General features: G+C 41.4%; 1 protein-coding gene across 5 annotated transcripts in view; it reads left to right on the top strand.

Moving 5' to 3' along the window:
• The window catches only part of AIDA (axin interactor, dorsalization associated), a 28,933-nt gene extending 11,769 nt beyond the window's left edge, over positions 1-17,164 (top strand). For 2 of the 5 annotated variants that reach the window (XM_027453093.3, XM_038177619.2), the window contains 7 exons: positions 4,001-4,064; positions 4,499-4,605; positions 6,341-6,352; positions 9,094-9,216; positions 12,758-12,880; positions 13,354-13,471; positions 14,307-17,164. In XM_027453093.3, the coding sequence (XP_027308894.1) occupies positions 4,001-4,064; positions 4,499-4,605; positions 6,341-6,352; positions 9,094-9,216; positions 12,758-12,880; positions 13,354-13,471; positions 14,307-14,403 (644 nt within the window). In that variant the 3' untranslated portion in view covers positions 14,404-17,164. Of the gene's footprint in view, positions 1-4,000; positions 4,065-4,498; positions 4,606-6,340; positions 6,353-9,093; positions 9,217-12,757; positions 12,881-13,353; positions 13,476-14,306 lie in introns of those variants that run through there. The other 3 variants (XM_038177618.2, XM_072035538.1, XM_038177620.2) reach the window with 3 other exon arrangements.
• The last annotated feature ends 581 nt before the right edge of the window (positions 17,165-17,745 follow it).

Here is a 17,745-nt window from a genome sequence, read left to right as displayed (position 1 = left end):
ACAGAGAAGGTTGTGGAGAAGCAGGACATTGAACTGAGAGGTTCCTAAGGTCTGTACAAAAATATTGAGTCCAGATGCTTTTAAACTGTTCCCAGAAAAAAAGAAAGTGGAGGTACGCTACAGGACTGCTAGGTCCATGAAAACCATAAACTCAGGAAAGTCTTAACCATGTGTTAAAAGTATGAGTTTTTTCTCACTCTGTATATTGCATGTTTTGCCTCTGCATCGTCTGATTTGGGATTATTTCATAGGTACACATTCTGTTTACGAAGTATTTTAATTGGTGAAGTAGTTTAATGACTGTAGATCTTAGACTCCATTAGGTAAATGGCCTTTGAGTGACTAAATGATGGAAGAAGACTCATTTACAAATCCAAGGAAATGAATATTGAAGGGTAAAGCTTCCCTCGAAATGCCTCCTTTTCTTAAAAGCCAGTATTTCAGTTACAGTGCAACAGTCCCCTTCCTCAGAGAATTGATTTCTAGCTGTCAAAAAAATGTTCACCAGCATGAAGTGCATTCAACCCGCGCTTCATGCAACAAGCGACTATATTAAAACTGAAGAAGAGTGTGTGGCCATCAGTCTTCAAAGACACTGAGTTATTTTCCTTGGAGGAGAACGGGTGCTTCTGCAACAACAATTCACCATTGATGTCCTTGATGTTGCTCTCTGGCTTGGATTGTTCTTTCCTTCTGAATTGTGCCTTTGTTTTATGGTTTATAAGTATATCTTGAACAGGGTAAATCTTAATCAGGCCAACACAAGTCATTTCAAAAAACACCCCGTGAAGTGTTTTAATTTTTCTGTTGTCATTTTTTTCTTACATTCCAGAAGAAAAAGCTTTTTTAAATAAAAATAAAAGGACTGGCAATGCAAATAAGCAATTCCTTTGTTAGGTCAAAACGTTTTGTTAGGGTGGAATGAAAACAGCTATTCATACAATTTCAGTTGATTTAATTAGTTTTGTGCCTGAAGTGGTCAAAATGGCTGAGAAATTTATTTTTGGTGTTGTTCTAACAACCAGGGCCCTTAGATTTACTTTTTTTTTTTTTTTCCCTGTGTTGTCAGGTTCTAACTTTTCTTAATTGTTAAGGTTGCATTTTGCACTGAAGCTGTTGGCTGGCTTTGTTTGTAGGATTTGTCACTGAATCTCTTGTGCTAGGATAATGCTACCGGAGAGTCCATACATACAAACAGTTCTTTTGAGATTATGCTGTGTGAAATCATTGCCCACATGCTGCATCTTGCAGATCTTTTTCTGGTTAAGGCTTATGCCAGTGTTATAACATACTTTAGAATTAGACAGGCTGTGTGCCAGTACTGGCATCTGTGTGTAAATGAGATGAAGTGGATCCAGAAATGCTCTAGCTGAAAACCATGTGTTTTGGTGGGTCAGTTCGGTGACCTCCTTGGGCATGAGAGTAACACTGGCAAGAAGGTGTATTTGGGAAGGCGCAGAACAGTCTTTAAAAAAGATTTCTGTTGTAAAAGCAGCATAAATACAAGGCACGTTGCTGGGGATCTGCCCTTTAGTTACACAAACTGCGAGCTTTCTGTGAATCATTTTCTAAGCAGCAGCATTACAGAGGGGAAGTCCTCTTTACTCCAGAAGACATGCACACTTGAAAATAAATAAATAAATAAAAGTAGCTCTGAAGTGTGAGTGTCTTATGCAGTGTTGCAAAGGAGATTCCTACTCGTTATAACCTAATATATTTCCTGTTATCTGATTACTTTGATTTAAATCAACTGAAACTGTAGCTTGTGAGAGGTGTAAAGAGGATTTTCCTTTTCCTCGAAGGGTGGATGTTGCATTGCTTCTGCATATTTCATCAGACTGAGAGCTGCAGATCCGGTTCTTATCCTGATGATGTGTTTTAAAGGGGTGTGTGTAGTAAATCGCAGTATTGTGACTTTGCAAAATGACTTGCTATCAGTGGTTAGACAGAGTTGAATGCATTCTAAAAACTTGATCCTCAGTGCTCTGCTGCAAAAAGGCAAGAGATTTTGGGTGGTATTGCCAGAAGTGTTTCTGATCTGAACACTTAACATCATTTTTGTTAATACTGTCTCCAGGAATTTGGAAAGCACTGAACTGCCAGAAGCAGGTTTGATGCCAACACATGTGTAGGTGCAGCTCTGCGGTAGGAGTGTGTATGCCTACCTGTGCATTGCAGGTGCTGTAAAGCTGTTCACCTTTTTCTCATGGTGCTCATATTGCTGGAGTACTTTGTGCCCTCTAGTGATAACTGAGATTATTTCTGAGAAAGCTTTTTTAGGGGATGTTCATTTGTGTCGTGGGAGAAGCCAGTTACGGGAAGAGGGCAGAACCTAGTGCATACCAAACTTTGGAAGAGGGAAGGAGAACTACTGCAATTTCTGTCACTTCTGTATGCCGTGCCTCTGAGCTGTATGAGATACTACTTTACTGACGTTTTTCTGTTTGGGGCAGTTTCGCTTTCTGTCTTGGTATGATAGAGCTTTCCAAGAGCAGGGGAATTCAGAGGGAGATAAAATCCCTTCTTTTCCTGAACCTGAGCTGTGCTGGGAGGCTGTTGTCTGCTGATAATCAGCCACTTTCCTGTTGGGAAGCGGCTGCGATTCTTTGCCACCCTGTTGAGATCTGCCTTGCTGATCCCTCAGGGCAGACGCCTTGAGAGAAGGAGAGACTTGGTGTCAGTTTTGTCTGTCACACATCTGACAGCAGACAACTTAAAGCTCTCTCTGTATGTATGTATTGGGTCCCCCTAGAATCAGATAGCATCCACCTTCTCAGGTCATGGTAAAGAAATCAGAAAAAAATGATGAGCAAAGACTGGGAAGGTTTTTTGTTTGTCTCTGTATAGTTTACTGAGGGGTTCTTTATTCACGGTAGTGTTTGGATGTCTGGTAGCTAACGATGGAGCCCACACGGAGTGATGTGACTATGAAGAAAGACAGAGAAGCTCTCCTGCTATACTGGCTGAGTTATAACACACAGAGACAGAAAGGGCCTAGCAGTGGTTCTTTAAACATAGCTGGTGTTTAAGTACGTCTGGGATTTTGTGTTATGTTAGCACTGCTTTAACACAGTTTTGTTCTCCTCCAAAAGTTCCAAGGGGAGATTTCAAAAATGTGCTTTGAGAGGGCTTACTGCAAAGTGAGACCAGTGAGAGGACTTGTTCTTAATACCTCCTGTCTCCCCTGCCCAGGCCAGGATCCTCATTTTCTGATAGGGGACTGCCTCTCTCTGCAAGCTTTCTTCTCTTTTTAGGCCTTTTAGCCATTGTGAAATGCTTATTTCATTTATACACTTTTGGAAATACAACTTTTACTAGTTAATGCTTTCAGAAATAAAAGCTAAAGTTGTGATTATTAAAATTTGAGTAAGGTCCTAATACAAATGGCAAAGCTGTGGTATTACAGTGAATGTTGGAAGGTATAGCCAACGTTTCTGGATCTAATGCTCAGATATTGCTCTGTGTCTCTTTTGAACTTTGCAAATCTACCCTCCACATGCAGGAGGAAGTAGGAAATCTCAACTAAGTTGTGTTACCAGCATTCTTGGACTCCCACGGTGGCTCTCTGAATGTGCAGGGTAGGTACATGTATGCTTAAGCATGTCAGTTCTGGAGACTTCAGACTGTTTGGAGCCGATTCCAGTAACAACATCACCCTTGCTTCAATAGCTACCCAAGATTGCTACCATTACCTCAGGGGCCTGTAGCTTTTCCTCATGGTGCTTTTAGTTCTTGCTATGTTTATCTTCCCTGCCTGTATAAATGTGGTGATTAAGTACTGCAGTCACAGTTACCCAGTATGAAAGTTGTAGTGATATGACTCATCAGGTCTGTATTGATGTTTAAAGTATGAGAATTTTTTTTTTTGGCCATGATCTGATCCTTTTAAAATTGTATTTATTTTGTGAAGTTGCAATGAGGATGGACCTAGTTGTGCAAAGTAGTAGAATTAATACTTATTCAGGAAAATAGATTCTTACTGTTTTTTTTTTCTCTGCAGTCTTAAAGAATATCCTCACTTACAATAAGGAGTTCCCCTTTGATGTTCAGCCTGTCCCACTCAGGTAAGAGAGAGAACTGTGTTACTGTGTGTTACGCATAGGTATCTGAACGGGCATGGTCTGGGAACTGCTGTATATGAGACACACGAGAACTTCTAGAGCCATTGCTTTAGGTAAACTGGTTAAAAAGAACTTCTGAATTCAGGTTTTCTAGGTACTACTAAAACCAAAGCCCTTGCTTTTGGTAAAATCAGTATTTGGTAGGCCCTACATCTCTCTGGAATTGTCAGTATTTTCTCTTGTTTTTAGACGTTGTGCTTTATGTGTAGCAGAAAGCTTTCTACAGCAGTTAGCTAAGCTTTCTACAGTAGTAGCTAATGAGAAAAGTGAAATGACATTAAAGTGTGTGCTCCTGTTCTATACTCAGTTGCTGATGTGCAAGTTGAAAGCGAGATGATGAGTGATCTTTGGTCTCGCCCTTTTTTCATATTTCACAGGAAGATTTTAGCACCAGGAGAAGAGGAACACTTGGAGTTTGAGGAAGATGATGAGGAAGGAGGAGCTGGAGCAGGGTCTCCAGACTCGTTTCCTGCTAGAGTTCCAGGTAGGGGCACCAACTTTGCCGTACCAACCTATACAGCATGTGTAAGTTCTGTCTCTTTCTCCACCTGTGATTTTAAAAGTTTGGATGAGGAGCACCAGGCTGTATTGGAAACTCTAGTGGTGTATTGGAAAACCACAAAAGTGACCTGTGGACTTTTTTCCTCAGCAAACTATCTTCTATTCCAAATAGTTGTACCCATAATCTGTGAGGTGGTACCAGCAACTTCATATAATTTGTGCATTCCATGCACTTTCTTAACCGTATTATGTGAAGTGTTCCAAATACATACAGGTAGAAACTGTGGCAATGTTTGCTCCTTCAAGGAGCATCACATCCTGCTAGAGATGTGGGGAGTTGTTGCTGGTTAGTTTTCTGTTATGTCATCTGGTGAGACAATAGCTTGGACTAAAGTCAAGCTTGGGGAGGAGAAAGAAGAGTAGCTTTGGCTTGCTAACTTTAGTGCTTGTCCACACAAAGGCTTTTTATAAGTGGATATACCTACTGATTCTGGAGAAGGTCGTCTTGGAGCCTCAACTTTTGACAATTTAATAGGTGAAGAAGTAGAAAGTTACAACAAAAGTTTTGTTGTTGCTGTTGTTTTTTGTTATTATTTTGTTTTGTTCCTGATGTTTATTTGCAGTAAAAACAAGTTTCTGGTTTCAGAGCAGGCCAGCAACCTTCTTATTTCAAGAAGGAGATAACAACTAGGGAAACTAGAACTGGAATTATGGTTGAAAGAAATAGTATAACACCTATTGGAAAATTCACTTAAGGCTTCCTCTGAGTATGTGTTTGTGTGAATGTCAAACTCTAAAGTCTTTTTGATTATGTTAATGTGCATAATTCCATTTTTTTCCTGCATGGTATTAAGTATTAATTTTTTTTTCTTTGACAACTCTAGGTAGGTAGATAGATGTCAAGTTCAAGGAAAAGGGAGATGCATACTTCTGGTTCTGGTTCTTTTTCTGTACTTTTCAGCACACTGGTTATTTAAGGTGTAAGCTGGGGGAAAAGTGAGAGATATCTTGAGTAGCTCGTGATATGCTTGTGAATCAATCAGGTTGTGACTATTACCATAGTTACCTCTGTGCACCCTGTTGGCACTGTATGCATATAATGGATGTAGAGATGGTGTGTGTGCTTAAGAAAGAATTCTTTCTAAGCTGACTGTAGGCAGATTTTGTCTACAGTTAAATTATTCTCAAAAAGTAGGGTAACTAAATCTGAAAGAAGGGAGGTTTGAAGTATATATTTTCTCACGGAACTATTCCTTGGTAAAATCATGCTTTTAAGAAGAGTTGCTCACACCTCTTCTTACTGATGTTTTACATTGTCATCTACTTCATGAACTGTCTGTCTGACTTCTCTGAACCTTTTTGCATTAAGGTAAACCTCCCTGTAGCTATGATAATCTGAACCCCTAGGGTGTTTCTGTATGAGTTGAAAGCAGATCTTGTTTCCCTGTTGAATGTAAATTTGTGTGGCATTTCTGACCTTATGGGATGTTAGTTGGTTGCTCTTTCGGTGGGTGACGAGGTTTAAGCGAAAGCAACTTGCAGCCATCTGAGGTGAGCCTGGTAAATGGACTTTCCATATCGATTTGAGAGAAGTGTTGCACTCTTTGCTTCAATATGCCTTTAATCCGTAGTGCATAACTGTTGTCTAACTGACCATTGTCTTGTCTTCTACATGCATGGCTTCATCGTTATCACATTGCACCATTCATCTAACCCAGGAGCCAATGAAGGTATGATGATAACATTTTAGTACATACTGTTATGTCTCTGATCACGGTCATGTAGCTGTAATGTTTGTCATTCAGCTGTTGCTTCCAAAGCTCAAAATACAGCCTTCAGTAACACGGCACTAGGCATCTAGGTGTTGGTTTTATCTCCCTTCAGTTGCAGGAAAAGGGAAACTCTTATTTGGTGACAGATGTTACATTGCTCTCCAGAAGTCTTAATGTGCTAATAAAGATGTGCTGACTTGTAGAGTAGCCAAAGCAGGGGTAGCTAGATTTTCTTCAGTGGAATAAGCATTCGATGAGAAATCTTACATTTAAAAAAAAAAAAAAAAAGTAGACGTAGTTACACTTCTGTTCTGTGTGAAGATGAATTGACCAGGGTCTTGCTGTCCCTGCCAGCTGAGGTTTCCCATCTGCCTTTCTCCTGGTTATATGCTACTTTATTCCACTGCTGTGCTGACAAGAGATTCTTCTGTGGTCCATTTCTGTTTGTGAACCCAGCAGGAGACCCGTCACCTTTTCCCCTTTCTCTGAACTGGGGGCTGGGTCTGGAGAGACCGGGCACCTCTGTCTTGCTGGCAGTGAGCTATTAGGTTGGCTCACCTTCATGCATCTGAAACATACCTGTAGGAGGACACTAACAACAGATAATAAAATAACATGTAGATGCTCTCTTCCCTCTCTGGCGATGACTTCCTGCAGTTGTGCTGGAAATGGCTGGTACTATCCTCATGGAAAACCTCAGAATTAGCCTGCTGAAGACTTACGGGCTCAAGCTGTGGCAGAAGACTGGCAGTGTGATGGGTGATTGTGGCTCATGTGGGACAGGTTATAGTCAGCTGCTTTAGCCCATTGCTGGTTTAGATGTGACTCTAGCTGAGGCAGCAAGGAGAACACATTCCTTAAGGACCTTCTATCACAATGTGCCCTTACCTGCTGGAAGTGGGCTTGACTTTTTGTTCATTGCAATTCTGGAATTTCATACATTCTGGAAAGCATTTTTCAAGAACAGAAGAATTTTTCTCAAACCAGAATTTTTATAGTTAGTGCCAGAGTCTGATGCATCTCATAGATGATTTTGGTGTGTCAATTATCCCGTCACTTAGCATATTTCAGAGATGGATAGGAAAACTGGAAGTTACAGTTCGTGGCTCTTGGCAGGGCATGCTGCTTTTTGGAGACAACTGAAAGGCGGTAGACCAAAGTTTTGTGCTGAAGAGAAGGCCCTTATCTGCCTTCCATTAGATTGTAATAAAAACTTTGGCTTTTAACAGCTGTTCAAGTGATATAGCAAGATGAACTAGATTGTGTATGCTTCTTGGCAGAAAGGGATGCTGTCGAATAAATTCACTTTTCAAGATATCATATACTACGGTCAGAAGTCTGTCCCGTTACTTTAGAAGAGTGGGTCAAATTCGGCCATGATGTGTTGTAAAGTGTCCACAGAGGTGGTACCTTGGAGGTCATGGCTCTGCTGGTAGCCAAGGCAGGGAGTTACAGATACGTGGTGTCTCACAGATGGGAATTCAGACCTTGATGGTGGTCCTGAATGGGGGACTTAGTGCAGAAGTGCTCATAAGATCTTGCTGAGGCTGTAGTGCTAGAACTGGATACACTGCTCCCTCCTTTAAAGCTAGTCCCTCTAATGTGATGAAAACTCCTCAGTTCTCCAGCTCTTCAAGCCTTGATCGGGGGAAAAAAAAGGATCAAAGAAAACCCAGATTGGACTTGCCAAAGGAAACTATTACTTTGTTTAGATCTCAAGCCTTGGGATAACATTTTATTTTTTAATTAGAAAAACAAAACTTTAATTTAAACTTGCTCATGAGTCTGAGCATTTCTTGTCTTGGTGCTTATTCATCTAGTACCAGAGACAGGCCTGAAGCCTGTCAGTTTTCTTTAAAATCCACATGAAGAAGCTGTCCGTCTACTGATTGCAGAATCTCTTTATTTTTATTTTTTTTTTACAGCTTTTAGTAAGTTTGGGTAATTTTGTTTTCTTGTCATTTCCATTGTCTTCCTCAACTCTACAAGGATTCTGCTACATCGTCCACAGTGTGTGACCACAAAGATTACCTGATCCTAAATTTTCTTGATGAAGAGCTAGGAACTACTTCCTTAATGCATCAGGAAACTTGAGGGATTCAAACACTTTTTTTTTACTCCTCTGTTTAAGTACAGATCAATACAACTTGGATAATTAAGAATGTCTCTTTTGATTCCCTTGCACCCAGTGGGATTCGCAACAATGCCATTTTCTTCCTTGTTCTCCCAGACTAAATGTTCAGCATGAAGCCAAGTCATGTTCAGTGGGGTGGGTACTCTTGATTATGTGTCTGAACTTCCTGCAGCTGCAGATTGAATCCAGCTTCCCAAATTTAATCCTGAAAAACTATATAAATTGAATTCCATGCATGAGTTACTCTGCATGAGAGCAAGAAGGAACACTTTAAGCAAAGCTTTTCTCTGTTCTTAGGACATTTTTTTAGTTTTTGTTTTGTTTTACAAATTCATTTAACCTGAGGCAGTCCTGATTTTTTTTGGTTTGCTTGTTTGCTTTTTTGATGTGGACTTAGAAATATGTCATTTAATGTGTAGACACACACTGTGTGCTGGTGGGATAAGAAACCTTGGGCTTGGCACTCCTATTGGAAAACAGCCTCTTCCATGAGAGGTGATGGGGTGAGCAAGGCCTCTACTGTAAAATGACTCAAAGGATTAATGATGTGCTTTACTCTTTTCAGGTACTTTATTACCCAGATTGCCATCTGAACCCGGGATGACATTACTCACCATCAACATAGAGAAAATTGGTCTGAAAGATGCTGGGCAGTGCATTGATCCTTACATCACAGTCAGTGTAAAGGGTAATGATTTCTGTTCCTGGCTCCTCGTTTCTAGTTTGCAGAAAGTATTTTCTGAAAGTAGCATTTCTTATTTATTCAACCTGCAGGGAAAAGTGTTTGTTTGGGCTTGCATTTATTGTTGTGGTCTTAAGGCTTCTGCTTTTTTGAGGGTGGAAAAATCCTGTATTTGGGAGATACTGGGAGGTGAACCACTGCAGGAGAAGCGCTCAGCTGTGCCTTCCCCAAGCTGGCGGACGAGTATTAGTGACTTGGCAGACTGTACTTCTCTATTTCACTTTCGTTAGCTGACTCTTAAGTACAGATCTGTTTGGACTGCTTGTACTCCCCAGCGCATATTGGTCTCTGGGCTTCCTGGAGACAGCAAACCACAGCCCACTGGCTCCATTCTTGCCCTATCATTAGGCCAACTTATTAGTAAAACAAAGATCTTCTTACCAAAAGGAATGGGTATGAAGTTGAGAAGCAAAGCTTTAAAGTGCCAGCCTTGGCACCGAAATATTTCAGCCCATGTGTTGGGCTAACTGTCCCCTCCTCAAGAGTCTCCGTGAGTCTGGAAGAACCTGTGTCTCTGTCAGCTGTGGATATGTGAGGTGAGGTTTTCTCACTGTTTCAGATAACAACGTGGTTGATGGCTTTTGCTTGAGGCTGAGATTTTTGGTATTCAGTCTTTCTGGCAGGAGCATCTGTCTTGTCCCCTTTTCTTAGAAGGAAGCCACTGTAGTCAGAGTTGCGTACCTTTACCCATCCTGCTTGACTTGTGCTCATCTTTACAATCTTTTGAGGCGTATGACTTTTCTTTATCAGATAAAAACTTGCAGCTGAGCTCTGTTCTGTTGGTGGCAGCCTCTATTCAGTTGTGACAGTGACCTTCTCTATATCCTGTTTTGACATGCTATTAGTCCCAAGTGTAGGGATGCGATGCCTGCGTTACCAGGCTGCTTCACCTGCTGGATAAGTTCTGTGTCAGAAGTGGGGGTCACGGCGCTGAATCCCTGAGATGTTCTCAGATGTTACCTGCCAGCGTACATACACAGGGAGCCTTACCTAATCCTGCTTCCTGGGATCATTTTTCAGCAGTGAAGCTGGAGCATGACTCTGGCCTTCCTCAGCTGATACAACTGCCTTTTTGTGTTCTCAGTCTTAGAAATGCACAGTATTTGTGTTTATGGTGTTGCCTTAAGTTTGCAGCATTATTTTTAGCTTATGTAACTATTTGTCAGGCTCCGTTTCTCTAGTCACTTTTGGATCTTTCTTTGCCTCCGCTATGCCAGAAAGCTGAGGGACGGGTGACTTCAGTGGTGAGGCTAGCTGGATGGATGTGGGTTTAATCAAACTTAATTCTTTCATGCTGAGTTTTTCTTGGCCAACAGGGAAATACCAGTGCTAACAGGGTTCTAACGTTGGATCCTGGAACTTATCAGAATTTGTAAAGCAAACATTCGTTGTTCCTTTCCACCAAAGTGTTTGTCAGTCCTAACTTACTGCATATTGTTAAAATTGTTGCTTGCCTTCAGAGCTAGCTTTCATTTCCTTTCTGGAGCTGAGGGAGGCTGTATTTCTAGGCTTGCTTTCCCAACCACTCATTCTGTTAACGTGTGGCACTTTATTAGCAAACAGCGGCTGCCAAGTAATGATGTAGGAAACTAGGGTCAAAAGGTGTGTGTGTAGGGGGTGTATCACCTCTTCTAGTAATGGTGACCTTAAACTTTATTTTTTAAGATTTTTGTTGAGTAAAAGTGACTCAAAAAGGTCATTTTGTCCATATTATAAGGAGTCTTAGGGTGATTAGTTGTTGGTTTTCCTTGGTGTTTTTGTTTTGTTTTGGGGTGTTTTTGTTGCATGTGGGTCTGTGCGTGTGTTTTTGTTCTGTTTTGTTTTTAATTAGGCTGCTCTCCTGCAGATCAGCAGAGAGATGTTCCTGCTGCCACATTGGTGATCCCTTTCCATTCCCTGAAAGAAGTGTGTTCAGCAGTGTTTCAGGGCCCCAACCTCAGCAGAAAGAGTGTTGTCTCTGGTGGCTTGTGCCTGAGCAGCGCAACTGGTGCTGACAGCTGGGGTCCAACCTGTGGCCCCCTGTGCCTCTGACTGTAAAAAACAGGAGAGAGAATGCATGGTGACCCAAGGAATTGTGGTGAATGGAGTTAAATCCAGCTGGAGGCTGGTCACTAGTGGTATCCCCCAGGGCTCAGTACTGGGACCAGTCCTCTTTAATATCTTTATCGATGATTTGGATGAGGGGATAGAGCGCACCCTCAGTAAGTTTGCAGATGACACCAAGTTGTGTGGGAGTGTTGATCTGCTTGAGGGTAGGAGAGGGATTTGGACAGGCTGGACTGAAGGGCTGAGGACAATGGGGTGAGGTTCAACAAGGCCAAGTGCCGGGTCCTGCACTTGGGGCACAACAACCCCACGTAGTGCTGCAGGCTGGGGGAAGAGCGGCTGGAAAGCTGCCTGGCAGAAAGGGCTCTGGGTATACTGGTCGATAGCCAGCTGAACATGAGCCAGCAGTGTGCCCAGGTGGCCAAGGAGGCCAACAGCATCCTGGTTGTGTCAGGAATGGTGCAGCCAGCAGGAGCAGGGAGGTGATTGTCCCCCTGTACTCGGCTCTGGTGAGGCCGCACCTCGAGTGCTGTGTTCAGTTTTGGGTCCCTCACTACAAGAAGGGCCATGAAGATGGTGTAGGGTCTAGAGAACAAGTCATATGAGGAGCAGCTGAGGGAACTGGGGTTATTTAGCCTGGAGAAAAGGAGGCTCAGGGGAGACCTTACCACTCTCTACAGTTAAGTTACTTCTCAAAGGAAGTTGTAGCAGGGTTGGGGTCAGTCTCTTCTCCCAAGCAACAAGTGATAGGACAAGAGGAAATGGCCTCAAGTTGTGCCAGGGGAGGTTTAGTTTTGGTATTAGGAAAAAAATCTTCAAAGGGTTGTGAAGCACTGGAACAGACTGCCCAAGGAAGTAATTCAGTCACCATTCCCTGGAGGTATTCAAAAAACATGTAGAAGTGTTTCTTAGGGACAAGGTCTAGCGGTAGACTTGGCAGTGCTAGGTTAACCATTGGACTCGATGATCCTAGAGGTCTTTTCCAACCTAAATGATTCTATGATTTTGTTGCATCAAGGCAACAAAGCAGGGGGGCCTGCAGTGATTGCAGCTTGTATGAGCCGTGCCAGCTTTGACCTGCACAGAGGGGCACCTTCGGTGCATAAAACTCTCTGCTGGTTCTGCTGGCAGTTCTGAAGCCCTGCAGACATCCTGCCTGCAGAGGGAACGGAATCATTTGTTGGCAGCAGACAGAAATGTCCCCTTAAAAATGGGAATCACTCCAAATTCTCATCTTAAACTGTCAGAACTCTACCTGCTTTCACGTTGCTGTAAAAGATAAAACTCACTGACTCTGAAGGGGTATGATTACCCCTCTCCGTCCAGGTGGACATTAACTTTTTGTGAGAGTATGAGGATTGATTCATAAGCATCTTAAAGGAAGCAGAACCTTAAAGTCTGAGAAGCTTCTCCCAATTCTCGTGCCATTTCTTTCCTGCAGATTTGAATGGGATAGATCTGACTCCTGTGCAAGATACTCCTGTGGCTTTGAGGAAAGAGGACACGTATGTCCATTTTAATGTGGACATCGAGATTCAGAAACATGTTGAAAAACTAACAAAAGGTACGTGGTATGAAGTACCAGAAGCGGGGCCCAGGAGCTTTGGAAGTGTGGGTAGTAGGTTGCTCCTATCTAATGAACAGGCCATGCCCGAGCTGCTGCACGGCTCAAGATCCAGACAAGGATAAAAATAGATGTTTGTATCCTATCTTTTCCAAATTGGTCACTGTGATGACTTGCAGACAAGGGAGGAATGGATGAAAACAAAAATGCAGCAGTCTGCTCTGCAGCACAGGTATTGAGTTTCTTTGTGATGCTTTTAGTTACCTGGATGTGAATAACTGAGTGAAGAGTACAAGCTCTTGCGAGTGTGATGACGAGCATTGTAAGAACATGGTGTATCTTTTAAGTAAATTGCTAAAGTGTTGGAAATAATTTAATCCAATATATGTAGAGCATCTTAAATTGCAGATAAGTATTAGGATAACTGTTGGTCATAATTGCTAACTTTACTATTAACCCATTTTCCGTTTTAGGTGCAGCTATTTTCTTTGAATTCAAACACTACAAGCCTAAGAAAAGGTTTACTAGCACCAAGTGCTTTGCTTTCATGGAGATGGATGAAATTAAACCCGGGGCAATTGTTATAGAACTGTAAGTGACTTGCAATTATTAGATGCCGATGACAGAGGAACTGAACTATCCTTCTGTTAGGATGTGTAGCTTGTATCGTGGAAGGTTTAATGAACTCATTGGATTAAGTTACAGAAGGACTATTCTATTTTTAATAAAGAAGGGAAGATAAAATGCTTTTAGACAAACAAAATAGCTATAAATCTTTCTTTTATATATATATATATATATATATATATATCCAAATAAAATGCTGGTGTTTGTAACTGAATTTTGTATCAATTCAACAAATTCTGTAGGGGAGATTTTCATTTTGATATCCTCTTGAATGTCAGATCAGCTGTACTTAAAAAATTTTTTTTGAACTCCCATACTCCCATCATCTTCTGATACAGGACTTCTGTGCAGGAAATATGAATTGAGACATGGGATTCTGATTTGAAATAGATTTTTATGAACACTTCAAAGCAGTTAGGTGGTGTGTTTTTTTTTTCACTCTATGTAAAGAAATGGATCAGCCAGTTTTAGTGCAGTGGTTATTATGTGCATCCTAACCTTACTGCATGGGTGAAAGTCTGTCAAGTGAGGGTTTTGAGTTTTTGTTTTCTCTTTCCAGGAAGGAGTGAACCTTGCAGGTGAGGACAGTTGTAGGAAGAGTGCTTAACTTAATCTTTGCTAGCTGGAGTACTTCTTTGAGTTTCTTCCTGTAAATCCATTTATTGTTGTTCCAGTAAATCTCATCTGATGTATTTAAAGATTATGGTAATAGGATCAGGACAGGACAGGCTTCCTAGTGTGCTTTCATCTTCCTCATAGCCAGTAGGACTTGCAGTAATTTACTTTCTTGTGCTTACAGGTACAAAAAACCCACTGACTTTAAAAGGAAGAAATTACAACTGTTGACCAAGAAACCACTTTACCTTCACCTCCATCAAACGTTGCACAAGGAATGACCCTATTTGTGAGACTTCTGTGAACTGAACCACAAGTCATGGTAGCTGTGTGTAGTAGCCTTAGGCTTCAAGTGGCAGGAGAACGACTGTGTCCATGCCAGTAGGTCAAACGGGACCATCACATCCTGCACAGCACTCCTTCAGGGTCAGAGGCAAGCCTACCAGCCAAGTGCAAGTTTTTTTTTCAGTACCTTCCAGATACAGGTTTTTCTGAGAGCCCTGAAATATTTTGACTGCTTTTCCTAATTTTGCTGTTCATCACTTTTTATCGTAACCATTATTATCCTTTTGCCTCAAACTCCACCGAAGGTTGGAGACTGCCCCTTTGCCAAACCTGTAGCAATAAAGATGTGGCAGGCCTACTAACCTGTTTACACTCGCTGTGCTATTGTAGTTCCTCTCATCTGCATTTCAGAGTCCTCTGCAGGGGGCTGGGTGCCAGAAGATGGAGGGGAGGGATGAGGTGGGGTGGGAAGGAGCTTGAGCTACTGCAAGTGATTATAAGGTGAGGGAGGAGGATGTGGGGTCAAGTGGCCACGAAAGAGCTCCTCAGTCAGCTGTTCCGCTTTAGTCAGGCCAGGAGGAGGACGACTGCAGATGAGAAAACTGAACTATGATGTTAACAGCTGAATCTTAGTTCTTAGCCGTGCCTGATCCACTCTTACTGAGTTTTGGATACAATAGATATGGGTCAGTCCTTTCAATCACAAGTACTCCCTAACAGAACTAATTTTTGTGCATCTCCTCATAGAATGATTTGCGAAGATGGGTGGGGAAAGGAGAGAGGCTTTCTTCAGGGCTTCATCCTCACGGCGATGGGTATTTCACCATTTCAGTGACAGGACAGGCCCCTCCGTGTTCAACAGGATTGATTTTCCAGAGCTTTTGATACAATAGATCTGGCTAGCAGGTTGGCCCATCTTTTACAAGAAACTGCTGTTCTTATGGAAACTGATTGTATGCAGTTTTCTGCATATTTTGTGCGAGTCTGGAAACTTACTCCAAAAATGACCTTTTTATGTAAGTTGATAGGATTATCATTTTCTGTATTTTTGAGTCAGTGTATAATAAGCTGCAGGACATGGGCTTATTATGACACTCTTGCATTTACCTTTTGACCTAATAAAGGGACAGAAGTAGAACCCAGTCAAATCTTTCATATATTTAATACAATACTTTAAGGTTTGATGTATTTCTTGCATATCTAATTAGTGCCTAAATACTCTGCTATGCTAACAGAAGACCCAGCACCCAAACTAGCGTCAACTATTAAGTTTATTTTAAACAGTCTGGATGCAGATCTATCACTAGTCTTTTTTTTTTTTAATGTCATGTAGCCCCCCAGATGTTGCAGTGTGCTTTAAATGGAAAGGATGTTACGTCTTCTCATGATAGTTGTCTGCCTGTAGACAGGCATTCAACATTTTTTGTTGTACCATACTGATGAGGATAAAAAACAGCTTTGTTTTTGTTTTGTCCTCACCTTTGAATCTTCTTTTTTGTTTGTTGTTGTCTTGTCCTAGCCTTAGCACCTTTCCTCTGTTCTGGTGTAACTAGGAATAAATTTTCCTTGCTGAGTAACTAATAGGCTAATATGATAAAAGCCAGCAATGCTTCTTCCAAATTCTACCAATAATTGGAGTTTAAAAAAAAAAAAAGTACTTGAATGTGCCTGTTTACAGGTCTTTGAAGTGCATATTCCAATGGTTTGGGATGTTGACAATATCAGAATATAAAGCCCTGAAAAGATATCCCTATGAGTTACAAAAAAATACCTCTGAATGAAGCATTTTGAATAACATACAAAAAGAGGATTTCTAAATTCTAAAAAAAAAACCAAATAAATAATAATTGCTAATCCTTCAAACTCTACTAAAGGATAGAGCAAAGTGTTAGTTTAACTTCTACAGCTGCAAATAAATCTAAGCTAGGGCAACAGCTGTGTTGCCAACAGCCCTGGGCTAGCTCAGGTCTCTTTCTGACCTAGGAATCTGTAGCACCAAGCTTCTGTGCAACGTGTACAGGCTGTCGCACTCAGCAAGTGACAGTTGTGTGGCTGTCCCCACTCTGCCATCCTGCCATTGCTTTTGGGAATCAGTCAATGCCCGGTGAAAGCACTGAAGTAAGTTACATGCTCTGCCTGGGACTCAGCACGCTCGCTGCCATCCCGTTGCTCCCAGAAGATGATTCCTTCCAGCTTTAAGTTAATCCCAGCTGGGGTGGGGAAGGGAAGAGATGTTCAGCATCATAAAGCTTGGTGTTGGGGAAAGGAAGATTCTGAACTTGGAGGACCTGACTTTCAAATACAAATATTCATCTATGTATATGGAATTCGCCGCCATTCAAATTGAACATTTTCACTTGAATTACAAACCCGTTGTTTCAGCTGCTTACCTTGACTCTTCCCCAGCTTGTAGATGTCTGTATGAACTTGTTATATGAAATGTCAACTTTGAAGTATTTTTGTTAAATACACAAGTAGAGCTTTGTATTTAACTAATTGTGAATTAATGTCTGTCAAGTGTGAAATACCATTTTTATGCTTCTATCCTTTTACTTTTTTTTCTGTGAACTGTCTTTCATTGAACGGACTACTACTTCTCCCTCCACAAGCACTTGTATTATTTTATGCTTTAGTAATGTTCTATCTTGTCCTTCATCTTAACTCTGAAGTTTAGTACTTGTACTGTAAGACTGTAACACCTACATGGCAAGTTTAATGGCTGCTTGTACTCTGGCAGTAAAGCTGTAATGGCCTTCATTAGATTTTTTATTATTCCTAGTTTTCTCTTCCCTTTATTTTTTTTAACCTCCCTAAGTACTTATGTGCAAGCCTAGTATTTTTGTTTCTCTTTTTTTTTTTTTTTAATATAAATGAATAATCTAATGAAGTATAGACTTAGTATTGAAGAACAATTTGGCTTCCTTGCCACTAAGATGCAAACTCACCTCTCAAACCTTGCTTAATGCTCCCAAGCCAATCTTGAATGCAAAAAGTGGTTATTCAATTCCTTAACTTCTGGAGTGCTGGAGCCCCAGCCTATGTTTCTGTACTAACCATGTGACCATGGAATTCAAGAGCTCAGGGTGTTCAAGAGTTTCCAGCTCTGTCCTGCCCTTCAGGTGAGGAGGTCTGTATCCCCCACCATCTTCATGCATGAAGCAAATCAGTAGGTTTCTAGGCCAGTCCAGCATAACATTCAGTCAATCATTCATCTTTCAACAGCTGCAGTGACTCAGCTTTGACTCAGTTTTTGAACTTGGTCAGGGCTGGTTCAGTAAGGTAGCATTCTCTGGTTACAATGTCCATTCTGAATGAAAAATGGCACTGAAACAAAGCCG

This window comes from Anas platyrhynchos, chromosome 3 (assembly GCF_047663525.1).
Source record: "Anas platyrhynchos isolate ZD024472 breed Pekin duck chromosome 3, IASCAAS_PekinDuck_T2T, whole genome shotgun sequence".
NCBI lineage: Eukaryota > Metazoa > Chordata > Aves > Anseriformes > Anatidae > Anas > Anas platyrhynchos.
The sequence above is the reverse complement of the archived record's forward strand: the minus strand, read 5'-3'. Positions and strand labels throughout refer to the sequence as shown.